The sequence below is a fragment of the Brienomyrus brachyistius genome, chromosome 14, assembly GCF_023856365.1.
Source record: "Brienomyrus brachyistius isolate T26 chromosome 14, BBRACH_0.4, whole genome shotgun sequence".
NCBI lineage: Eukaryota > Metazoa > Chordata > Actinopteri > Osteoglossiformes > Mormyridae > Brienomyrus > Brienomyrus brachyistius.
The window spans coordinates 5,454,537-5,480,992 of NC_064546.1; the positions used below are offsets into that span (position 1 = coordinate 5,454,537).

Consider the following 26,456-nt stretch of genomic DNA (forward strand, 5'->3'; position numbering starts at 1 on the left):
GAGGTTATTGGGTATTTACTCTGGGGCGGAATGAATATAAAGCATCTATTCACAAAAGAATCTGCTTTTAAAAGCCCATTTATGTTCCGTATGACTTTTCTTTTAGCAGATTCTGTCTGACATTTCAATTTCTGAAGTGTTTTCTGCAGCATTATCGTCACAGTTAATGTTTGTGAATTTTTGCTTTTACCAAAATTCACACTGGAAATAAATCCAATTAACAATCATCCATAAATCTATGGAAAAAAGGCAGTATTCCATACAGGCATGTTCAGCATCCAAGGCATCAGTACTCATTTGAAAGCTCTTAGCACACTGCAGTTGGTGGTATGTCAGGTAGGTTTGTTTTTATTAGAAAGACCAGAGCTAATACTGTTACAAACAAGGCAGGAATAGCATAGACAAAGGCAGCTGTCATTTCGTGCAAGTCTGCAATGAGAAGCACTGGCTTGAATCCCCACTGGAACTACTGGAGACAAACATCGCTGTAAGACTCATTAGGAGCAGAGTAGCAGAACAATTATCACACATCTTAAACTAAGGGGTATGACAGTCTCCAGGTCTGGTACAGCAAACAATTCAGAAGCTCACTTGTTTTTAATTAAAGGTATGATTCAGTTTTGCATCCTGCCTGAACTCCTGGGTTATGGAGACTGACTGCTGAATTCTTAGCTAGGCAGATCAATAATGGCATCTCAATACTACATCCAGAAAAATAAACACAACTCCACTTCAGGGTGATGCCGGTTTTGAAAAAGAAAAAAAATGTAGTGTTTGAAACAGGCATCTCCCTCATCCCAGCCCAATGCACTGCCATGTATTAAATTACCTTTTGAATCAAATAATCTGAGGTATAATGGTCCTAAATCTGTACATTGTCGCTATGCTCAAAAGACAAGAAGGTATTTTTTCTCTTTGCAGCCGTTCTTGTTTGTCTGCAGTCCATGTAGCCTTTTCTCACAGGGGCACTGATGACACTAGCCAGTGCTGGTGGGCGTGCAGAGGAGCGTGCTGCTATGAAGCACTGCGAGCATAAGCATCTCTCGCATCTTCAGGCGGCGCTGGACACAGCCAGCTTCTTCAGGTGGTCCATGAACACCTGCAGGCTCACATCGTCTGTCAGGATTGGCGCTCCCGACTCCTGAAGGGCGGAAAAACACAGACCAAAAACTGTGGGAAAAGTTCAATCCACTAGTTCTTATAACCCCACAAGATCATAAGGATGTATTGCGTCAATTTTTGGTTCCCGTTTCTCAAAAGACGAACATGAAAATGATGGTACTGTCAAAATGTCACAGGAGTCACGCACTGGTATTAAAAACAGAAAAAATAAATTATGTTGATTAAAATTATGTCAAACATATCGATATGAAGAAGTATATTTTGAGGTAGGTTCCAAAGAGTCCCTGCTTCAGTGCGAAGATCTTTATGTACTACAGGCAGTCCCAGGTAATGAATGAGATCCCTTCCCAAAGTCGAATTTGTAGATAAGTCGGAACAATAATATTCATGATAACAGCAGCAACTACATACGATACTATACCTCAAGCCGAAGAATTGAAGCCGCACGATGTTTTCACAAGCATCACAAAGTAGTGTGCGTTCATTATTATGAATCATTGTATTTAACCCAAATTTTTTATATAATAGGCTTTATGGTAGTCTGTTACCCGCAGCTATACTGTCAATCATGTATTTTTATCATTAAACAGCAGCACTAAATGGCAAACTGAAACCAAGGGCTGATAACCGTTTAGGAGACACGTTCTCCTACCTGGCCCCATGCATACATGTTGTTGTGGGTTTGGGAGGGGTTTACTTTCGATAACAGGAAACGAGCCTATGAAAGCAGGGAGAGACAACAGCACATTAAACATAGAAATGATGTAAAACACAAAGTTGTAACAATTAAGCCCAGAAGCCACAGGCACCAAACAGCACATGCAGCCTGTGTACATCACCGCAAAGTACGTTACCAATCAAAAGGTTTTGCGCACAGAGATTTTCTACATTTGTATGTTACTCACTTAACATTTACCAAAAACACAATATATTATTTGCTAACAATTTTACAGTATGTTTACGATTTAAGCACCTTTATTAGCAAGAAAATGTCAGCTTTGATTCAAAATAACCTCCTTTAGCAGTTATAACAGCAGAGAAAAATCAAGGCATTCATTCTACTAGGGCTAATAAATATTACTCTGTTTTGTGGGATGAAACAGTTAACTACTGCATCTAAAGTTAAAGGACAATCTAGAATTTGACTCTGCCATCACCACACAACCAGTTAATAGGATATCAGACGTGTGCTGTTACACACTCTTCCCATGGTATAAAGGAAACTTATTTTGACATATCTTCATGTACAGTTCTTCACTCAACTTTCCAATGCGCAACAAGAATAAAAAGTCTGTAGTTTATTAAATAAAAGGAAGTGGTAAAAACCAGTGGTGTACAAAAGCTTTTCACTAGTAGGGTATTCTAAGCTGAGTAACTGTGCACACTTGAGTCTCATATGGAGCCAAAACGCATGTACAACCCGCAGGCCAAACAAATCAATCCATCGATACCCCCGTTTTGCACAGAAACCAAAAATCACACACACCAAATACACAGTGTGTTCCAGCTGATACGGACATGGAGTGAGGGCTGAAGGTCATGCCCCGGAAGATACCTGGCTGCCGCCATGCTCTGTGTCGATGTAGCGCGGCATGGGGAAGCGGCTGTGCAGGATCTCCTGCGCGTCGTCCACCGGGGCCTGCAGCAGGTGCCGGAAGTTCTCATACTCTGCCATCTCCTGGTACCCGGCCTTCCTCCACTGAGCCACTGTCTGCAGAAACAAAGGCACGTCATCACACAACAGCTATCCTATGCAAAGCCTGGCATGGCAGGACAGAGTCATCACACCATGTAGACTTTAAACCCACTGGCAAGTAATAAGATGCAGGGACACGAAATGTCACGACTATTCAGCCGAAGCTACTAGGTACATTAGCTGCGGTTTTTTTAGCTACACAAATGGGTAGCTATCCAACGGTTCCTCTTCCTCTTCAAAACTTTAGTCCACACTAAAGCCAAGCCAGATGACATTCATTTGCTGAGTCTCCAGCTCTGAATTCCCCCAGCCGCCACACGTGGATGTGCTCTCTGCCCTGATACATCCTCCTTAGCATCAATTCGCTTCACAAGAGAATTATATAGGGTAACTTAATGATCATGACTGGAATCCCATGAGATTTTCAAACAATCTTTTCAGGAAAAGTCTACAAGTCCACAACTCAAATAACCACACACAAGTAGTTCATTTAATTAGAACAGGAGTCCACTGGCCCTTATAAGATCTTCCGGCGTGGACCCTTGGCCAATTACAGTAACTGCAGGGGTCTATCACGCGGTCTGGCTTAGTTTGCTTCTCCACCAGTGGAGTACCCCCAAGTCTGAGTAATGTTGGCTGTTCAGGAGAATGACTCACCTGTGATACAGAAGCAGTGGTATATCATTATTATTTTTCCAAACACAAAGGGCACGATATTCACCTGTAGCTACAGCTCTCATGCTGGACAGACAGCCTAATAAACACTCTGGTTCATTAGCACCACTGAGCAAAGTTATAATACTTTCACTCTGAGAACCAAAAGAGCTGGTTGAAGGAAACCACTGCCCACTCTTGCAAAAACACGACAGCAGTCTACTATTTAAAATGGTGGTGTGGAGGGGGAGGATGGGGGAGGATGTGGGGGGGGGGGGGTTAGGGGGGGCGACGCTGGTGATAAGGTGGCCTTTCTAAATGCCCCATTGAGAGTGACGAGAAACCTGCTGTGTCTAAGTTGTGCACAGCTCTTCTTGAAAAAAAGATATTCTGACAGAGGTGACGGTAATTCTGGCTGCTTTTCTACTGTACAAAGTACGGTAGTTTTTGTATGGTACTTTGGTACTTTCGCTTTTCCAATGACTTCCAGTCGAATACCAGTGCCAAAGTTCTAGTACCAAAAGTGCCAAACCAGCTGGGGTATTTCTTTGGTACTTTGGGGTGGGACTTTGTTAATTGGTTATGCAAATAGCCTGCCTCAAACGCAATGCAAGCGCTGCCTTGAAAACGGTTTCCAAATCAGAAATCAGAGAATAATAAATTAAGTAAAAAAAAGTGATTTGGTTATATACATATACAGGACAAATACAACAAAAAGATCCAGATGTCATGACAAGAAAAAAAGGATGAGGAAAAAGTATTTTGTTGAACATACTCATATTCAATATACTAGTGATAATATTTTGTTATAAATGTAACAATATGATTTTATTGTAATAAATACTGGGGTATTTATAAAACAAAAAAAGTTCATAAATTTCTCTCAAACCTGTGAGTGATTTAAATGGCCAGGATGAAAATTATTACGATTGTCGTCTCGAAGACTGCATGCAGTGCTCATGCAAAAGCAGTGGAGGTAAAACTTCTCATTTTTAAACATATAAGAATCTTTATGTAAAATAAGAAAAATTATTTTAATAGATGACTAGCGATGTAAGAATCGCATGTGCATGACATGCCATCTTGATATTAATATTGCATATCATTCCATAATATACTACAGCCATTTTTTGAATTTAGTACAAAATACCCTGCCTCAAGTTGTGATGTCATTCGGCGCTAGTACCAGTTTACGCCAGCAGAAAACCAACACCTTGAAGTATCGTAGTTTTTGTACCTTCTCAAAGTACCAAAAGTACAGCACCTGGTGCGGTGGAAAAATGCCCTCTCTTGACCAGACCTCCTTAAAGTCAATGTTCCATAAACAGTAATAACCTGCCATACATGGCTACCTTCAGCCCGGCAGTGTACGGTCCCACAGAGGACAGTGTTAAAGTGGGCGTGTCATTACCTCTCCGTGGTAGATGAGAATCTGAAAGAAGGTATCCATGAGGAGGATGCGATCAGGCAGGATGCTGCTGCTGTCTAGGAGGACGGGCTACGGAAAAATCATAAGCCCTCAGATATTATTAATCAGCCTGACCAGTCTCACCCAACACAGCAAAGGAAACTGAAACCAGCAAAAACCACAAGGAAAACCCAAACTCCATGCATGACCAATTAAATGTCATTCCTGTTCATATGTCATAACATTAATTAAGAACAGCCTCTTTGACATTAACCCTACAATACAGGGACTAAAACAGTTCAGTAGAATGTACCAGCACTCCTGAACTAAAATGAGAAATTTCCTATTGCACATTTTTTCACTTGGAAGCTTCACATTATTTCAAATAATAATAATAAAGCTCAAAATCTGTTATTTCATAATCAAACCTGGCTTAAAAAAATCTGTTGCTGAAAGCCCAAAACCACCTTTCTTTTAATGTTTATTTGACAGGATGTGTGGTTTCCCCAAGCCACTGAGGGAAAAATCTATTTATCAGAAATGGCGGATAATGTGTGCAAATCCAGACTCACAGTGAATGCATTGCGGTATGTGATGTGTGTAGAAGCAGCCCTTCGTATAGAGGGAAGACAGGGTGCGTGCAGCAAACCTCGGGGGGGCCGTTGAAGGAGTAGGCGTAGAGTATGGGCTGAATCATTATGAGGGACTGGGTCAGGTCCTGCCGCATGAAGTGGTGGCGGTAGTAGGAGCTCTCGTCCGGGCTGTTGTTGAACACTTGCAGGAAGGGCGACCTTCTCAGGTGGAACATGAACTGTGGGGGACAGGCAGCGCTGTCAGAGGGCTCGTTTGCTATACATGAGAGAACTCACTCAAGATGGAAAACACATTTGTCTCTTATTCCCCTGACTTTCCCATTCCTTTTCCTACATCTCTTACTACCAAATCATAAATATAGCAGAATATTGTGTGATTTTGTAAACAGTAATTTTCCAGCCACTTATCCTGTACAGTCATGGTAGGTCTGGAGCCCAACCCAGGAGGCACAGAGCACGGGGGGGGGGGGGGGGGGGGGGGCATCGGAGCTGGGATGCCAGGTCATAGCAGGGTGCATATACATACAAAATGATACCATGTGGGTGATCTGGAAATGCTTAAGTGCTTTGTTTTAAACTTTGGGGCGTACCCAGAGGAATCCCACACAGAGGGGGGACAACATGCAACTCCGGGGCATGCACCTGAACCCTTAATTTTGGTGACCTACCTGGGGATAGAGGGAGAAAGTTTCAGAGAACCGGAAAGAATTGGGGTCATCCTTATGGTAATCTCCAAACTTCTGGCACTAAACCCGGAGGAAAGTGAAAGCAGATTCATTTCGGTACAGTGCATGTAATCAGTAGTACTAATACAAAAGGTGACAGTGTTTCAACAACCTTCAGAGAAGAGCCAAACAACATTTAACTGAGCAGTAGCTATTGTGCAGAAAACACATTCACACCCAGAAAGGAAACGGTGGCCTCGGGTGGGATTTACACAGGAATCATCTCACTGGCATCCAGAGAGCAGGCATCTGGGCCCAACTGTGTCACTCACATGGAGGACATCTCTGTGACTATTCAGTCAAGTCATGAGAAAAAGTAGCAGGAGACACTTGAGGTCAACTGGCAGTGATAAGTGTATAAGGTCTGCCTCAAAAGTTTTAATCATGAGATCATTAAGAGTCTGAATCTACTGGAGACTTTCCTTAAAGAGGAGACTAAGTTCCTTGAAATGGATAATATAAAGCCATTGTAGTGGATGTAGCATGTGTATTTACAGAGAGACAGAGACAGACACACACAGACTGACATGTAGGGATAGCCAGACACAGATACACAGGCCCACACAGACAGCCAGACACAGGTCCAAAGAGCACTTCCCCCTCCCCCAGCCGATTCCACCCACCAGGCGGATAAGCTGCCGGTCTAGCCAGCGCAGGACGTCGGGCCCCTCCTCGGTCTCAGCCCGGTACACAGCCAGGCGCGCCATCAAAATGGCCGAGGCCTCCTGGTCGAAGGAGGCAGCGATGCTCTGGATCTGCGTCTGTGCGTCAGCCCAGCTGAGAGGAGGCAGGCCCCCATTCAGTTAACATCTGCCTGTTAGCTTCGCAATCATGCTCCACAGCGGTTTAGCCATTCAATTTAAATGATCATATATAAAACAGTGTCAGGAAAATCAATCAGTAATCACTTGATGGGGAAGAGTACGACTCACTATTTGTTCTTGGAATTACAGAACATCATTATTTAAAAGAACAGAATGTCAAACGTTTCATGCTAACTCCATATGTCACAGCTGAAGAATAAAAATAAAAATGTAGACAAATGTGCCTTTTTAATTCTCCTCTTTTTTATAGCACAGCATTTTCTTGTCTCCAGGGAAACACACAAGACTTCTGAGACCTGGGCTGAACACACATCATCCAGAAGCCTTTTAGTCTACATGATGTGCATGATTTTTTGTAATATCATAGTCCTCCTACCCTTATTGAAAATCAATGGAAAAACACTACATTTCACCCACAGGAGACGATCTCCAAATATAAAATTTCATATAATCCAATTAGTGTTTTTGCTGCTTTGCTACAGTTCATGAAGGTTACTACCACTATTTTGTAAAAAAGCAGTATCAGGATGGATTAAAAATACCACATACAGAATTATGTGCCATTTTCCAGAGCAACACTTCCAACAGCAAGTGTTTGAATTAGAAAGTGTGGAAGTGTGCATTTTTGAACATTAAGTGTAGGACAGACTCCCCTTTAAGAGACATGACTAATCCTTTTTCTACCCTCAGCAGAGATACTGATTTTCCCCATGATAAGTAAATACTTGTTCCTATGGAGACCAAACGAACTCATCGCAGATCACACAAGTGATAATTAGCCCTGAAATGCACATCTTATGCTCTGGGGACCAGAGTGCTCCACACTGTCAGCGACTGTGAAGAACACTACGAAGATCAGCTTGCAGACTGGCAAAAAAATGCCCACAACAATGGAGCAAAGAGGAGAGCACTTCCGCTGAGTGCAGGAGCAGCTGCTATAAAAGCTACCAGTGATCACCTGAAGAATCAGCCAATATTTACTGCCGATAAGTCCCTTTAAAATGGTGACCCTTATTGCTTTGCACACCCATATTCTAATGCAGTTTCTGGGGCCTGTCAGCTATAGCAGCAACATACCATTGAGTGACAAACTGGACTATAAATCTGCATATTTAATCAGCAAAATAAAAGCATCAATGACCATGCCACAGTCTTAACAGTCATTTTTAAAGAGCCTATCTACATGAGTATCTGTACTGTAACTGGGGTTGGTCACAGCAGCAGCAGCAGCAGCATGGTGCAGGTGTGCTTCCCTTCCCAAAGCGCCAGGAGGCGCTGTCCCGCCACCTGCTGTACACGGCCTGGTCCCCTGTTAGAAACACTTCTACATAATGACATAGGGGTTTATAAAGACCTCCAGGACTTCATAATCATGTTATAATCGGGGTCTATGGACTCATTTGTGTTATCAGCCTTCAGATAGCTTTAGCATGGAGCTCTGCTTCACTTACAGGCTGCATGGGGTCAGAATGCCCCATCATGCTCAGTGCAGGTTTCCTACACCAAGGCAAAGCCAGGGGGGGAACTTACTTCCGGGCAATGGTGGTGACACGGATGCGCCTCTGGCCACTTGAGTGCTGGTACTGGGTTACGAACTGAACCGCCCCACGACCACCCTGGGGGATGGGCGCGTTGTGCTGCAGGATGAGAGAGACACATATATTTAACCCAAATTGAAACTAAAAGGCACCACCTGGGGGGTATTCCACAAAGCAGGATTTCTCACTACCAATAAGAGTTTAGGTAAGGAGCACTCCTATTGGACAATCAAGACTTCCATCTTAAATTAATCTAGCTAACTCAGAAATCCTGCTTAGTGGAGCACAGCCCAGGTAACAACTGGCCAGTCTTCTCAGTAATGACAGTGACATTCAGCAAGTTAGTTCTGCTTATCTTACCTTCAGAGATGTAAGGCATTATTCATAAGCACTGCCGACATCCGAAAACCTCCTCTCACACTGTAAACTGAAGTTATAATGCAGATGCCAAATGCACTATAGATCGCTGCGTGATATCTTTGAAAAGGCAGTACAGTAAGTCGGTTACGTTTAAGAACATTTACATGATAGCCCCTGTTTGCTTTGGGTGTTAGTACCCAAAGAATCCACGCTTATCCTTACCAACACGACTGCGTCAAGCCACCAATATCCATGGTGCAATAACATGTTTACATGGGTGACAGATTTTCCAAACCTTTTGGGGGAAAAAAATCACGTGTCCATGGAAAAACCACAGCATATGATAAACACCTAAAACATACTAAACAGAGAACAGCATATGCAACAACAACTATGCAAGTCACCTTACTTTAAATGCATTGACGCATAGAGAACTTTCATATGTTTCTGCTGCTGCCCAATTAGGTGACTTGGTAGTTAAGCATTGATTTAAACAAAGCATTTGATGCTTAAGTTCCAGAAGGAATGCCGCAATTATGTCCTTAATCGACATACATCATTTGCAATACTCGGGAAAGATATCCAGATAAAAAGAATAAACTTGCAACCATAAAACCTGCAAATACCCAGAGAGGTCAAGGTGCACATTCAGCACTTCATTACTGAGAAATCAGATCTGCCATTATATTGCAACATTTCCAAAAAATATATCCGAATATTACACAGTTCCACAGAGCTGAAGTTAAAAAAAAAGACAAAACAGATACTGCAAACACAGTGTTCTGCTGGCATATTTACAAATGTGCATCAGAGCATGTCCTGCTATGGACAGCTCAAATTCAAAACCCCGTTTATTTGATAAGCAAAAAGCAGATGCTATTAATGGAAACATCTTAAAATCCTTCTTAAAAACAATCAAACCATTTAAATAAATGCATGATGGGTAATTGTGGCATGAGCTGAGGAAACAGGAGAGGTAATAATTAATGATTAGGGTTTAATAGGGCGGATTAGAATCACACTTCCTGCCAATTACAATCCCAGTGGCAGAGTGGAAAATGGCCCTCATTAGTAGGCAAAAACAAACCCGGAGTGGGTCGCGGGCATTCATCAGCCGGCCGGCCCCTAAACATCCTCCATCTGCAGAGGGCTTCGCGTTACTGCAATCAGCATTTGCTCATACATCCTCAGGTCTCATAACTAAGCAGGGAAGGGTTACGCCTCCTTCTCTGCTAATGTAACCACTGGCTGAACCTGATGGAGTGCTATGGGAGCTAGAATAGCATAGAGAAAGGCAGACTGCATCGACGTGGCGACCAGCTGAAGAGGGGAAGGTGGCAGGGCAGGCAGGAGCAGCTCTCCTCACCCGAGGAAAAGGAGGGGAGGCAGCGTAGGCAGGAGCGGCTCTCCTCACCCAAGGAGGAGGAGGGGAGGCAGCGGGGGCAGGAGCGGCTCTCTTCACCCAAGGAAAAGGAGGGGAGGCAGCGCGGGCAGGAGCGGCTCTCCACACCCGAGGAAGAGGAGGGAAGGCAGCACGGGCAGGAGCGGCTCTCCTCACCCAAGGAAAAGGAGGGGAGGCTCCGCGGGCAGGAGCGGCTCTCCACACCCGAGGAAGAGGAGGGGAGGCAGCGTGGGCAGGAGCAGCTCTCTTCACCCAAGGAAAAGGAGGGGAGGCAGCGCCGGCAGGAGCGGCTCTCCTCACCCGAGGAGGAGGAGGGGAGGCAGCGGGGGCAGGAGCGGCTCTCCTCACCCGAGGAGGAGGAGGGGAGGCAGCGGGGGCAGGAGCGGCTCTCCTCACCCGAGGAGGAGGAGGGGAGACAGTGTGGGCAGGACTGAAGGACTCTGGCTGGCTGAGGATGCCCCCCGCTGCCCTCTTGTACGCGGCTGCCATGATCTGCACCACTGTGGCTTCTGTATGCGGAAACATCACCTTGCTCCTGGTGCTGGCCCTTAACCAGGGGCTTCGCACAGAGACATGGGCCCTCAAGCTCAGCGTCTGCCTCAGTGACCTGGCTATGGGACTTTGCACCGTGCCCTTTGGGGTGCACAACAGCCTGTTGGAGGTGTGGGGCAGAGCAGGGGGTAGCAGTGGTGAAGGGGGCGGGTACACGGGGGACAGCCTGCTCTGCCGGGCTGCCGGCTTCTCATTCGTGCTGTTCCAGCTAGCCTCCCTGCACTCCCTCACCTGGGTCACAGTCGACAAGTTCACAGAGATCTGCTTCACGCTGCAGTACCCACGCCTCTTCACCAAGAGCAGGAGCCGCGGCAGTCTCGCCCTGCTCTGGTTCTATTCGTTGCTCAGTGCCACCCTGCCACTACTGGGATGTGGCTCATACCACTACAGTGCCGGCAGGTTCATCTGCGCACCCAGCTTCCCTTCCTCTGGCACTGGCATCAGCCTGCTGTTCCTGGGCGTGGGTGTTATCGCCCCCATCCTGGTCATCTGCTCCCTGTACACCTACCTGGTTTACATCGCCAGGAGCCAAGCCCTACGGGGGACGTTCACCTGCAATGAACAGCACTGCCACTACGTGCCGGCAAAGAACTATTTCAGGAGCTCCGTGGTTATGGCCACAACCCTGGGTAAGTTCAGACTAATACACAGACTGAACAAAAAGTTATCGTCTCCTATTACGAGTATGGTTTGAGCCAATTTAATACAACAATAACAGCAGCGGCAGATACTACAACACAAAATAGGGGGAGTTGGGGATTATACTTGCAAAAGTTTATCTTTTGACTGTCAATTTATGCAAGTCTTGTTTATTAAATATACTTCAGATTGTTATTCATCTACATCTTCATTGAAAATCAATCATTTGGGTTTATGTAAGAGATACTTTTACTAGATGAAAAGTAATGTTTAATACACAGAACCATAAGAGTCAAACACAGCGTTTTAATGAGTCAAACTTGTGGAGCAATGCTGACCAAGTGCGAGCCTCACAGCTGAATATCAGTGAGACGGCAGCTGACCTGAGCACGTGTATCTGAACACAGGCAGCGCTGCTGAAAGACAGATCATCTCCAGATCTAAAGCGCTACATAAAAGGGGCGTCCGCTGACGTGATTTACAGACACTTCCCACTCCCCCTCTGACCCTACACAGCCTGCCTCCTAGTATGCTGGCTGCCCTACATCATCACCTGCTTCTACGAGGTTTTCACCGGCCGAGAGGGCCCCGCGTGGGTTAACGCCCTGGCAACCTGCCTGGTTCTGCTCACGTCTGCTTTAAACCCCTGGATCAACTGCATGACACAGAAGTAGGTCCAATATACAGAAACAAACACACATAGAAATGAACAGCTAGAAAGCAAACAGCTACGTGCAGAATCAAATACAAGTCAGTGACATTTTATGACCAATACAATAAACTTATTTTGAGGTGTTTACAGTCCATAAAACAAAAAATGGTCACAAGACTGCTGAACTGGTCCATTTATCCTACATCATATTCCCAGAAAACAGCCACAATAAAAGTGTCAAGGTAATATACAGCTGAGGAAAAACTTAAGAGACCACTTTATATTTTTAAACAAATCTGCATTTTTAAATCCTGGTTTAATCGTGGTTCTACTGGCAGAAGGCAATGCTGAGCAGCAGGATGCTTCCAGGTTTAAACTTTCTAAGACAGCAGCACACAAGAACAAGGTGAAGCTAGAAACACTGGGAATGACCAGAAATCAGCCAGGTAAAGGGCGGAAGCGACACTGCAATTCCACAGATGTGCAGGTGTGCAGATTTGTTTAAAAATATAGAGTGGTTTCTTAAATTAAGTTTTTCCTCAGCTGTATATCATGATGACACTTTCATTAATAAGAAACAGGGAAGAGCAAGTCTGCAGTTTGCAAAAAATATCTATTATTCACAGATGCACACCCATTAATTGAGAAATGAGTGAAACAAAAAAATTGTACTGTGGTCTCAATTTTTTCCATGGCTGTACTTCTACTAGTCATTCCAAGTCCTTCTCCTAATAGACCTGTGCACCAAATTCTTTAAATCTCTCTTACTTTGTTCTCAGACTAGATTTTTTTTGGCTATGTTGCCTGTAACTTTGAAACACAAGATGGAAGACAGGATCAAACATTCAAAGCCTAACCGGGGTGCATTTAAATCGCTCCATGTTTTTGCTCCCTCCTGGATTGGGGAACACTGCACCACTGTGTTAACAGGAAGTACAGGGAGGCCCTGTGGGGGAGTGCTAGGAAGCTGAGGCAGAGGGTCCAGCATTCGCTGAAAGGCACAGGAGCCAGAGGACCAGCCATGCTCCCCCAACAGGGCGCTATCCTGCCTGGGGTCCTAACCAGCTCAACACGGAGTCCTGCCCAAAAGCCTGCAGCCACGGTCCCCCAACCGGGCGCTGTCCTGACTGGGGTCCTAACCAGCTCACCGTGGAGCCCTGCCCACCTGCCTGCAGCCACCTGAGCAGCCAGGGCCACCTGGTACACCTGAATGTATCAGGGTAAGTTGGACGGGGGGTATTTAGATTTAGTCAATTCTCACAACCACATAACACCAGAAATCCTTTACCAAGAATATCTTGGTGAAAGTATTATCGGAGTTTATAAGGCTTTCAAATAATTGTTCCCTTGGCAACAGTGGGCAGACAGTCTGACTGAAGGACTGAAAGTTGATTTCATTCCTTAATAGAGATAAATGTACATTATATGGACACACAGTTCAATAGCTACTAACCATTAGTGTGAGACTTGGATCTGGGATGTATTTTGTATTAGGTGTGCATGACAAATTGGAATGTGAATGCGTTTAGAAATGAGTTCACCAGTATTTTACTTTTTTTTGTATTAGTGTTTGTTGATGCTGTATGATGTAAAACAAAAAAAAAAAGTTACAGGTTAATCCAGATAAATATCTAAAAAGTATCTATAGAACTGTAGTACCATCAACTGCAAACAGTACCTAATAAAACACACAATGCAGTTTATATACATTTAAAAAATCAGAACAATTATTAATAAAAAATACGATTAGGAGCTCTATTTCTGCTTTACTGGATAATTTAATTACCATGCCAGACGACTGTGAAAATTGATTTGGATCTGCAACAATTCCCAAACAAATAATTACTGAAAACACATTATAAACTAATACATTTAAGTTAATTTAAAAAATGTTTTGTTTTTTTTTTTTGGAAAGTAGATACATTTTTCATCTATCCACTGTATAACCCTCTTCTACAACACAACATTGCCCTCTAGTGGAAACAAGTACTACTGCATAAACCTGCAATTTTAAGAAGTTACTGCGGCCATGTCAGATTTTTTTTTGCAATCCCAAAATGGAGCCTGATGTGAGGCTTAACAGCACAGAGACAAATCTTAGTCAGCAATGGATTGTTTAAAAAAAAAAAATTTTAAAAAAACACCCAGGTTTACCTGAGAATAGCAAACATGGTAGTGCATTCTTGTTCAATGATATGTATAGGTCAACCCAAGTAGACCTAACCACTCAAACATTAAGCAAAAATAGATACCAAGAACAGGCAATAAGAAAGCAGAATATTATGCCATAGCAGAAGTCCACATGCTTACCTGGTTGACTACCTCAAAGTAGAGTGCCAATGTGGAGCTCTGGTCCAGTCCACAGATCTTCCACTGGCAGGTTCCTCCTGTTCCGATTTCCTGCATAATCGAGGTAGAGGAATATGTATCATCATATATGACATGCAGCTGCAGCTAAGAAACAATTCCCGCTGAAATGAGAAGCGATCCATCTTGCAGGCTACTAAATATCCAAATACCACGTTTTGCCTGAAGGGGGAAACCCATGTTTCCCCTGTGGAAGCAGACTCACATTCTCTGAGACACAGGGCCCTTTGGCATTCAGGGAGACACAGGGACCGATGGCTCCCGATACCTTGACTTCTCTCGATGTCTATTTAACAATGGCAGAGACAGTGATGTGCACAGATAAGATGAAAAGATTAACTGCGTGGCATTTCACACAGCGTCAAGCACTTTCCTAAGTACCTGCTTTCACTTACTAGCCTTTACATTAAATATATTCAGAAACGAAGAGGCCACAATTTTCAAACGCTAGTTTCAATGCTGCAGAAACTAAATTTTAATAAATATTAAATAATAATATTATATAAATATTAATAGCCACCCTGTTGTATCCATGTATGAAGTCAGATGTTTTTAAAAACAAATGTCATACAGAAATCCAAGCTTACCTTTATCTCAAGGGTACCTGCAAAGGCCATCTTGAAAGACCCTTGAACATCTTTGGTAAAAACCCTTTGGAAGGTCTGCTTGAACAAGGATGTATTAAAGGAATCTGCCATGACCATATAACCTCTGGGGAGGGGGATTCAAATGTGACATCAAAAATATCCATTACTTCATGCTAATTTTCAGCTCAACCGAACCAAACAAACCGAACCAAATAAAGAGAGAGCTGCCAGTAGGGGGCAGAGATTCACCCTGTGTGATTGGCACAGCATTTCATCTCCAGCAGGCCGGTCTGGTCCAGTGCACAGGCATAGATGTCAATGATGTGGCCATTGGTGGAGGCACGTGTCGCCAGGGCCTCGTAGTGCTAAAACAAACAATCACCAGGGTTTTACATGACGGGAGTAAACATTTGTCCACACCGTAAAATACTGAAATATTGAGAGGCGTATTGTGACAGCCAAAAGTTTGTAATCTGTATAAATTTGACATATCTGTATGTTTATTAAATTCGGTTAGCGGAGCACACTACATGCTGCTGTTTCGGTAAATCATAGAAGCAATAAGCACTGAAGTGGCAGTGAAGAAAGGGACATATCAGCAGCCACACCATCTTTTAAACGAGGTGATATAAGGTAAACAAGGCAAACAGACATAGGTAGTTTGGTGGTACTTTTTGAAATTAAAAGTCCAACACGTTTATTAAACAAAGACAGGCCGAATTTATACAGATTTGGGTTTTGGGTGTCACAGTACACCTCAAATTAATATTTTAGGTGTACTACATCTATTTATCAAATTGTAAATTTATGTCCGTATAGAACCAAAAAGCCAGAGCCCGGACAAATGTCTAAATCTAAAGCCCTGGTTGTTATTATGTATATAATCGATATGTGATATTGTGCAGCCCTAAATAATACCAACAATTAAAGCAATAACTGCTAGACATATTGTAGTGTTGAAGTAGCGCTGATATGTAGCAGTGCTACTAAACACACCACAATTGTGGTTAAACAGCCCTCACATTAGACCCCATACGAACTGGGACATACTTTGGTGGCCTTCTTCACGAACTTGGCATTGTCCTTTTCGATGTCATGCCAGGAGCGGATGGGGCTCTTCAGCTCATCCCCCACCACCATGCCAGGGCCCTGGGTGGCCGGCCCACCAATGAAAGTCATAATGCGAGCCCCAGTGTTCGGGAAGGTGCACTACAGCAAGGAGGGGGAGTGAGAGGGGAACAAAAAACAATTATGCTTATTATGACAACCACCGAGGGCTGCTCGATTAGGGCAAATCATAACCACGATTAATTTGGCCAATATTGAGATCACGATTATTTAACACAATTACTTATTGACTTGGGGGGGGGAGTGGATTTCTTTTAAACAATAAATAAAATTCAACTAGGAAACAAATGAAAAGGGGCGGGAAATGGGTGTTCTTATAACAAGACAACATGAATAAAGGGGAAAAAAAAAATATATATATATATATATATATATATATATATATATATATATATATATATATATATATATATATATATATATATAAAAACATTTTTTTAACATTGTCGGAAGCGCAATTGAAATTAAAAGTAGATTCATTGACAGATTCTACAACCACTATGGTTAGGCTAGTATTAGTCTTAAAACCGGCTACCATGTAGAAATAAACACAGACGGGATAAAGAAAGATATAGAAATCATACCTCCAGCAAGCCTACAGCTATTGACATAGCCACTCCCAGGGATCTCAGCGGCCTTTTGCCCTGGGTGACAGGCCAGGGGTCCCGCTGGAGCTCCCCAAGGAGGTCAGTCAGGTTCATATCAATCTTCTGCACTGGCTGCAGAAACCTGCCAGACACAATCACAGGTTAGAGGCCTCCTGTGTAATGAGTCCTTCACATCATACTGGTTAAGGTACTTCGACTGGCATAGAACATGGAAGACAAGGGTCTGGTTCACCTTACATGTAGTAATACCATACTTTAAATTTCTAGCTATTATTTCAATCCCAGTCTATGAAGGTTTTCGGTCGTCCTGGGCTGTAATAAATAAGCGACTAGATTTACTGTTAAGGTTGAAGTAATTTCACCACTCATGTAAGAAGGGTAAATAAATGTGTCAAAATTATTAGAAATTCCCCAGCATTTAAATCTTTCTGGGTGATAAACAACATGATGTCACTACAATTATTTAGATCACATGACAGCCATGAGGTTTACTAGAGTCCTGAAGTTTGGGTAGGGAAGCACCAGTGTAAAGATGTTACTCAAATTCCCTGAGATGTGTGCACTCCTTATCCTTGGGTTCTATACTGGTCAAGATCTAAGTCCAGCAGTACAGAGTTTGAGTTGGTGGTGGGAATCAACAGCTGTTATCTATCTCTATGTCCAAGTTTCCACCTTTGAGATATACTGCACAGTCAATAAAGGCCAGATTATAGTCTGGTACATCTTCCATCGTGAACCTGATGTTGGTGTCTACAGAGTTGACTAGTTTAGTGAAAGCTTACACCACACAGACTTCAGTCTTTACCATTCCCTGGAAGGTATCTAAGGCTCTTTTTCACTTCCTCTAGACATGGGAGTTGGAAGACACTAGTGAGCCCCTGTACTTTTTTTTTTATCTATAGAACATGCCCTTGCACTTAAAATAGGTGGCACCGGTCAAGTAGGGAACATGCTTAATCTAGGTTTAGCTCTGTTGTGGTACCCACAGTTTTTTCACTTGTGTGACTATAATGAGACTAGTGATGTGATGGCATGGCACCATAATATCCTGTCTTTTATTTTTAGATCTCTTTTGTTGATGCAATCTGGCTAATATGTGCATCCCTACCAACTAGGGAAGCTAGAATGGTATTTAGATTCCTAGCTGGGGGGGCAGTTGCTAAGTTGGCACCACCTCAGAAGACGGCGTTGTGGACAACTGGCCTTCTTGCCCTCCCCAGTATCCACCCATTTGTATCTTAATGAGACGACAGGGACAAGGAGTGGAATCCCCACTATAGAGAAGGTGACGACCTTAATGTAACTTAATGTAATGTAAGCTTAAGTAATCTATAACCTTTTTCTTCTAAGAGCTGACAGGATGCCTCTTCAGTGCTTCATCTATGCTGGCATCACCCAGCACCACGGTCACTTTGGGGTGATAGTTTGAGTGCAACAATGTGTCTCCCTTTATCTGCCAGCATGGATGATGCCATTTGAGTCATCAGTGAAGTTAGGCACTCCTGCTCCTGTTTAGTAAGGCTGGAAGGAGGTGTTTTAGCACTGGCTAGGGCATTGGAGACTCTTAGTTATCGTTCTGACACACCCTCCAATACCATGTTGAGAATATCATGCAATCAAATCCACCACAGGGACTAGGTGCCACAAGATCAAGCCCTAAGAGTTTCCATCACTCGTCAATTAAGTTCCCAGTCTGACAGGTTCTTTAGCAGGTAGTCTATGACCTCCTGGGGTGGCCAGCTGTCACTCTCCCACTGCCAAGTCAGCTGCTCCGCCCTACTGGCCCGGAATAAGCAAATTTATCATGTTATTATTTATCACTCCATCCTGTTTTGGGTGCCTGTACACTGCTGAGAGGCCAAATTCTGCAGTATCTGGTCATACTTTGGTTTTAGAACATTAATAATGAAGTGGACCTATCAGTTGTTTTTAAGGATTCTGTAAAATCATCCTAGCTCTGTGCTCTTGTACAGTGGATGGGGCAAGTCCATGATGTCAGCTCCTGAGGCTGAATCATGGCTGAGTTTGGTTTCCTGTCAACACAGCGGTTATTAACAACATATTTGCCTGTATTTCACCATAACTGGTCTTAAAACACAAGGAGAACTCTGTTGGGCACTATTTTTGTATAATCAAGAAAAATAAATATAGTAACATTTTACTTGACAAGGCCAAAATAATACACAGTAAAATCCCGTTATAACAGACTTCAAAGGACCTGGCAAAACAGTCCGTTATATCCAAAGTCCGCTATATCCAGTTACTGTATGCCCAGAACACAACTACAGGACACCATTTACTCATGCCATACCACAGCAGACACACTTGGGGTACAGATTATTATATTGTACATGTAGTAATCCAACTTTACCTGACTAGATGTGTGGCTATTGGTAATCCTGACTACGTATCTGCACTGGATATCACTGACGCCACGCACCTTGTAGGCAGAGCCTGCATGAACGTTATAGCCGAACAAAACTACAGCTAAAAACGGCCCCGAGGACCAGATTTTTTGTCCGTTATAAGCGAGTCCACTATATCTGATGCTTTTTCTGCATGTTCTTAAAGGCGCACGGCTGGGACAAGCAGACCTCGTCCGTTATAGACTATATTTAGTTAAAAGCGAGTCCACTTTAATAGGATTTTACAGTAGTATTAAGCTCTTACTTAGAGTATGTATTAATTAACCACAAACTAAGTCTTAGTTACATACTGATTCCATGTTAATTCATCATGATAATGAATAATGATGCATATTTTATCTCAAGCAGTTATTATATTTGTTACTATATCTGTTAATTGTGTAAACCCTTGTGAACTACTGAAGGAACTACAGTAAAACCTCACATTGCGAGCATAATTTGTTCTGGAAACGTGCTTGTAATCCAAAGCAGTCATATATCAAAGTGAATTTTTCCATTAGAAATAATGGAAACTCGGATGATTCGTTCCACAACCCAAAAATATTTATAAAAATGATTAATACAAAATATAAAAGTAAAAATACATAAAACAAATTAACCTGCACTTTACCTTTAAAAAGAATTGTGGATGGTGTGAGGGAGACGAGAGAGAGGAGAGGAGGAGGGTTATTTTGTCGGACGACTTTCAGTATAACTAACGGAATCACTGCTATCCGTTGGCTCACTGAAATCTTTTTCTTTTTGTGCGACTAACAAGGAACCTATCCAGTGATAGCCGCTTTTGGCTCCTTTTCGATTTCGTGGAAATAAGGTCATTGCATTGTCAAACAGATTCATCGCTCGCACTGCTATGCCCTTATTCGGGAGGTACTTTTCTACTAAATTTTGACTATAGGAGTGAGACACACCGACTGAGACCGATCATGGGAGACGATTACCCACAATCACGCAGCGAGAGAGAGAGAAAAACCATCAGCTCAGTTGTGTTCACGTGACGCTCGGCAGACAAAGCGTATATGTAATACTCGTATGGCAAGACCTGGCTTGTTTATCAAGTTAGAATTTCTTAAAATTTTTTGCTCATCTTGCAAAACACTTGCAAACCAAGTTACTCGCAATCCAAGGTTTCACTGTACTGAAGGAACAAGTAATGAATAACAGGCACAGTCAGGCAATTTTACCATAAATATATACATCTAAATTTAAAGACACGAGTGGAAGTTCACGAGTGGAAGGTATTGCGCTGATGGTAACCTATTCCTGGCAGTATCAATGGACGTGCATGTGGAGCCCCAGCAAGCTTCACTGCTGGCCAGCAAAGTGGGTGCCTGTTGCCTAACGGCTTAACCGGCACTGCTTAGTGGTACAGGCAGCCCAGTTACCGAAAATATCCTTCTGCTCGGTGTTTAATGAAGCGAGGCATATTTAATTGAGAGGATAATACTTTTTTCGTATATCTGCACAACATATTCACAAGCCATGATAGTGATCATGTATCCCAATCTATGTTATACTGTGGCCGCAGTGTAATCAGTTCTGAATGCTCTACACTTACATGCAATGTATATCTATTAGGGGAAACGATTGACAAAGGGGAACAAGGGGAGAATCAAAAAGGCTTCTGACATCTAGTCTAACAAAAGCTCTGTTGTTCATGCACTGACATTAGGGCTATCACCTGTTACAGGGGGGAGACTGGGGCATCTGTGGACCCCGCCCGGCCTGGGCTGCTGCTGGCTTGGTAAGACCCAGCATATCCTGGAGAAAGAGAGGAAAAGCATTTTAAGAAGCTCAACCTTACATTTATAGCTTCACATACCAAACACAGTGCATCATATAATGAAAGTCAGTCAATCTGCCAGATAATTTCCATTATCCTTCACGAGTGTCACACATTACATGGATATGCACCAGAGGAGCCCAGCATTGATGCGAGTTGGACATTGTGTTCAAAAGGGCCTAGATATCAATAGTTCTTAAAACTGTCAACTGTAAAAACAGCTCAATACTTAAACCACACAAGGGTCTGTTGGTGGCCTAAACTGGAACAAGTCTGTCAAACAGGACATACAATCAACTACTCCATTTAAAACCACAGGGTTTACAAAGCGCTTTACTGACATTTTAAAAGAAACAATAAAATTAAATAAACATATAATAAATAAAAAATAAGCACCAAATAAACAAACAAACAAACAGCCAGAACAGTGGGACTACAGAAGGGGACTGTAGTCACCACTTCACAAGGGGAGCACTATCCCCCACCTCATCTGGGGGGTGGATCCTCTAAAATTTTCAAAAGTAAACTAAATACAGTAAAACCTCGGATTGCGAGCATAATTTGTTCCGGAAACGTGCTCGTAATCCAAAGCAAATTTTCCCATTAGAAATTATGGAAACTCAGATGATTCGTTCCATAACCCAAAAATATTCATATAAAAATAATTAATACAAATATAAAGTAAAAATACATAAAACAAATTAACCTGCACTTTACCTTTGAAAAGAATCATGGAAGGAATGAGGGAGACGAGAGAGAGAAGAGGAGGGTTATTTTGTCGGACGACTTTCACTATAACTAACGGAATCACTGCTATCATTTGGCTCACTGGCATCTTTCTTTTTGTGCGACTAACAAGGAACCTATCCAGTGATAGCCGCTTTTGGCTCTTTTTCGATTTTGCGGAAATGTAGACATTGCATTGTAGATTCATTGCTCGTACTGCTATGCCCTTATTCGGGAGGTACTTTTCTACTAAATTTTGACTATACGAGTGAGATATGCCGACTGAGACCGATCATGGGAGACGATTACCCACAATCACGCAGCGAGAGAGAGAGAAAAACCATCGGCTCAGTTGTGATCACATGACGCTCGGCAGACAAAGCGTATACGTAATACTTGTATTGCAAGGCCTCGCTCGTTTACGAAGCAAAATTAAAGAATTTTGCTCGTCTTGCAAAACACTCGTAAACCAAGTTATTCGCAATCTGAGGTTTGACTGTAGTAAAAACAACTGATTTCAGTTATGAATAAAATGAAATAACACAACTGATTATCGTAGATTATTACATGCAATGGTGAAAAGATGTGTTTTCAGCCTAGTTTAGAATGCAAAAGACATTCAGTAGTGCTCAGGATTTCTGGGAGAGTTTTCCAGAGTTCAGGACCATAACGACTAAAAGCTGCCTCCTCCCTACTCAGCCGGGTTTTAGACATAATCAGTTAATTATTCTTGGATTAGTGATCAGAGTTCCACCTGGGACATACATGCAGATATTCTCCAATGACAGCAACAAGGCAGATCTTTAATTTAAGTGGAAAAAATGACGAGGCCAGCTACTAAATGATCTGAGAAGACGACAAAGCGTGCACCTGTAGCTGCTTAGCACTGAGGTCTTTGGTTCCTCTGAAGACATAACTCTTGGAGATGCCCTCACAGCCCAGCTCGTGGACCTGGATCATGCGGCCAAAGGTGATGAGGCCCACCAGGGCAGTGGGGGGTAGCAGGCTGAGGGACATCTGCAGGGACTCCTTCAGGGCCTGCAGGTCCTCATCTTCCATGCAGGTGTCAACCACGTAGAGGAAAATCAGGGGCATCTGGGGACCCCTCTGTGTAAGGAAGAATGGACAGAAGGAAAGAGTGACCAGTCACTCCCAGTGAAGTGATCAGCCAGCACAGTTACCTCTATAACTGTGAAGTACAGAATTTACCAGAAAATAAACATCTATGGGTTATTGGAACATTTAGCCATCATAGCTGATCTAAGCTAATTGAACAGTCATAATAATAAACATTCAACGGATACTGGGCTGAGTGATTTTTTTATATACATATGTTTATGATTTACTGTCTCGGTTAGACTGTTGACAGCTTAAATGAGCCTATACTGACTTTATCTGTAATGATGAACAGGAGTATCAATGGTCATCTAACAAGTAATGGGAAATTGCGATATTCAGTACATTTTCTGGAGACACATATCAGAAAATTTGCGTACACTCTGTAAAACTCTGTAAAGCAGATCTGCTTTAGTTAGTTACCTGGACCACATATTCAATAGTAGAGAACTGAGGAAGGAGCTCAGCCGGTTGATTCATCTCAGATATCCCAGCATATGTAGGCGGGAACTACGGGGAACACAAATTAATATTAAACTGAGAAGCTCAACAATCAGAGAAACAATAAAAAATGTTAAGTTTATCAAGTTATTGCATCAGGTATTAAATAAGCGCATTGTGTGTAATTCACCTGATTTCTCTGATAGCAGAAATTGCAGGCCCAGAGTTTTGCCCTGTAATCCACTTGGCTAGTTAAGAAAAAAGTGAAAAAAAATAAGTACAAATGAAAGAAATGTATATAACACATTTAAAAGTATATTAAAATATGGGAAGGCTGATAGCTTGCATATTGAGGGGCTTCACCTCCAGAAATGGGTTACAAATCAACCCCTGCTGTCTGTGTGTGTGTGTGTGTGACTGCCACGTTCTCGCCATGCGTTATAGGTTTTGACCCACAGTCTAAAAAGATGACACGAAAAAAGCTAAACTGGCCTTGGTGTGTGCACACTGCAATTATCTGGCATCCTGTCCATTATGTCCGATGCTTCCTTGCATATACACCAAGACTCCGGACTACATAAGCACTATGTAAGAGGTTGGGAAGATTAAAACCACAGGGTTTAAGCATCTAATTATTTGTAAAATAACAGGATTTACTTGCACTAAAAGTACGACTGAAAAGTAAGACCAAACCAAATAAGACAACATCCTATATTCAGCCCATCAGCAACGTCAAACTCCTGGTAGTATCTGGGCAGAAATTCTGGTGCTCACCACAAAGGATTGAGCACAGCCCGGCAGGTGGCGCGGCTGCACAGCACCGGCTCGTACTGGATGGGGGGCAGATCGGGCCGCTCCTTTAGCGGTGTGAAGAGAGCGGCCACGGGGACAACCATGCGGGTGGCCTCCAGGCGGCTGGAGGGCCACACGTTCCAGCTGAAGCGCACACCATCCCGGTCCTCGTTCTGCTGGATGAACTCCTGGAAAGTTGCCATCTTGCACTGCAACAGGCAAAGTCTGAAAAAGATGACATGTGGAAGCAGAGTTAAGGCCCTGTTTCACTGGGTGGCGTCTGAGCTTGGGTTCCTCTCCCACCCCTCAGTCTACCCTCATTTGGAATATGGATCCAACCAAGTGAGAGTGCCATGCCTGCTACATCCATGTCCTCAGCTATTCTCCTATGACTTCCCTGCCACTTCACATGGTCCAAGTTGTAATGACAACATGCTAAACATGTCAGACCGCCCTCTTTTTCCATCGCTACAGACTATAGTTTCCATAGTCGTTCCTAAGCCATCTGTGAGATACGATCACCTCCTAGGTCTGCCCTGGGTTTCTGCACAGTGGGATATGCCTGGAATATCTTCCATGGGACACATCCGGGTGGGATCCCTAAAGATGCCCGAACCACCACAGCTGACTAATCTTGATCTGCAGGAGCAGCAGCTCTATTTCGAGGCACCTCTGGATCTCCAAACTCCTCATGTTCTCACAGAGAGTGAGGCCAGCAACCCTCAGCAAACCTCACAGGTAAGGGTATGGTTGCAGAATCACTGGGAAACGCTGAGTCTTACGGCTTATCACCTAGTTCACCAGCACAGACCTCCAGTGTGCCCTCAGAGCTTCAGGCACCAAACTGATCCACCTGTCAATCTGAAGTTCCCTCTTACCACTGCACATGAACCATATGCTACAGTAACTCCTTAAATAAGGATAGACTGTCCCTCATTTGAAATGGGCAATCCATTCTTTCCTGAGAGAAGCACATGGCCTCAGATACTGAGGTGCAGATTCTCATCCCCAAGGCTGTTGGTGTTAGTGTTAAAAAAAAATGGTGTGTGATAGTTTTCACCAGGCCTCAGCTAATACGAGCATTAATTTTAAAGGGGATAGACGATGAGAAATGACAGACCTTGACAGTTTGGAATATCACCCAATCGGCTTCCAAAGCCGTGAGCAAAGACATCCTTCTGTAGCTACTATCAATTTCAACAAACGCATGATTTCTGACAGAGCTATACAACTCGGGCAGCCTTTTAGACTTTAAACCAGGCAGCACACAGAGAAATTAAAACTGATAAGAACGTTTTGAAATCGACTGGCATGCCCTTATGTAGCATGACGTACAACATAAAGAAAATGTTTTCATTTTTGAAATACATACTACTAAAATACTGTTAGTATATATATGATATATACTCATATACATACACACACAAACACACATATACTATATATCCATATACAGAGCAGAAGTGTGTACTTCAGTAATCTTTAGTAATCAAAAGTATTTGACTGTTCAAAAGACCAAAGCATTTTCATTCCTAAATGCAGACTTAGTCGTTTATTATATTACCTTAAACATTTGAAAGAAATGCAACAAATTAAGGAACTAATGAACACCTCATTGCAGCATTAATTTTACGGAAGCAGTCATTAAAAAAGAAAAAATATATAAATTAAATTCAAAAGACAGAGGTGAAATCAAACAAGAGCTTTGGCAAACAGCTCCACTCCAGGGCTGAGATTATTTTCCTTAAATCATCATCGTATCAAATAACCGCTTTCATAAACTATTTTACTTCTTTAAACACCGCTACTCGCACGCTATAAGGGGTATCTCATTTATTTACGTAGCCAATATGAGGTTACAATAAATACGCAAGGAAATAAGTAGAAGCTGGCTGGCTATTTATATTTAAACACGAAATACGAGTATCCTAATTAAAAACGCAACGCAAATAACAGACTCACAAACCTGCGACGGTCTGGAGTGACTGATTATAAAAGATGACGGACAGCCTGTTGACCGGGGTGGGCATTTCGATAATGTCCATCAAAACAACCTGAGCCGCAGCATGCAAAACCAGCTCGCCCTGCTTTTAATGTTGAACCCGGCCCCCCGCGCGCGACCCCCGCTGCCCAATGCAATGTCCAGAGTTTAATATTAATCACGTCCATTTTAAGACGGAGCTCACTCACCTTCCCGAGGGGAGACAGCGGCGTGTCCGTGGCAGCGGTGGCGGCGGCTCTGAGCTCTGGGAAGCGGCCCGCTGACGTAGACCCCAACATGGCTGCTAAAGGAGCGTTGCCACGTCAGGAGGTCCGGAGG

The 26,456-nt window shown here is 43.1% G+C and overlaps 1 protein-coding gene across 2 annotated transcripts; it reads right to left on the reverse strand.

The window, feature by feature from the left end:
* Positions 1-321: 321 nt before the first annotated feature.
* sec23a (Sec23 homolog A, coat complex II component) lies at positions 322-26,450 on the reverse strand. Of its 2 annotated transcripts, none has more exons than XM_048974137.1 (20): positions 26,327-26,450; positions 24,119-24,361; positions 23,535-23,592; positions 23,327-23,413; positions 22,658-22,894; positions 20,960-21,039; positions 16,832-16,976; positions 16,170-16,328; positions 15,369-15,484; positions 15,120-15,243; positions 14,738-14,818; positions 14,476-14,565; positions 8,553-8,659; positions 6,822-6,975; positions 6,142-6,219; positions 5,530-5,691; positions 4,884-4,970; positions 2,678-2,833; positions 1,775-1,840; positions 322-1,141 (listed from the first exon to the last, which is right to left on the reverse strand). In XM_048974137.1, the coding sequence occupies exons 2-20, from the start codon at positions 24,337-24,339 to the stop codon at positions 1,052-1,054; spliced, it is 2,298 nt and encodes a 765-aa protein (XP_048830094.1). In that variant the 5' UTR covers positions 24,340-24,361; positions 26,327-26,450; the 3' UTR covers positions 322-1,051. The 2 variants fall into 2 exon arrangements, with proteins under 2 accessions (XP_048830094.1, XP_048830093.1); XM_048974136.1 differs by lacking the exon at positions 26,327-26,450 and adding an exon at positions 26,103-26,218.
* Positions 26,451-26,456: the final 6 nt, after the last annotated feature.

What these genes read in the sequence shown, in the direction of transcription:
- sec23a (XM_048974137.1), bottom strand. Translation starts at nt 24,339, where the DNA reads ATGGCAACTTTCCAGGAGTTCATCCAGCAGAACGAGGACCGGGATGGT. An exon ending in TAGCTGTAGGCTTGCTGGAG is followed by an intron (nt 16,329 to 16,831) that starts GTATGATTTCTA and finishes TCCTTGCTGTAG; the next exon opens with TGCACCTTCCCGAACACTGG. An exon ending in GGCCCTGTGTCTCAGAGAAT is followed by an intron (nt 14,566 to 14,737) that starts GTGAGTCTGCTT and finishes TCGATTATGCAG; the next exon opens with GAAATCGGAACAGGAGGAAC.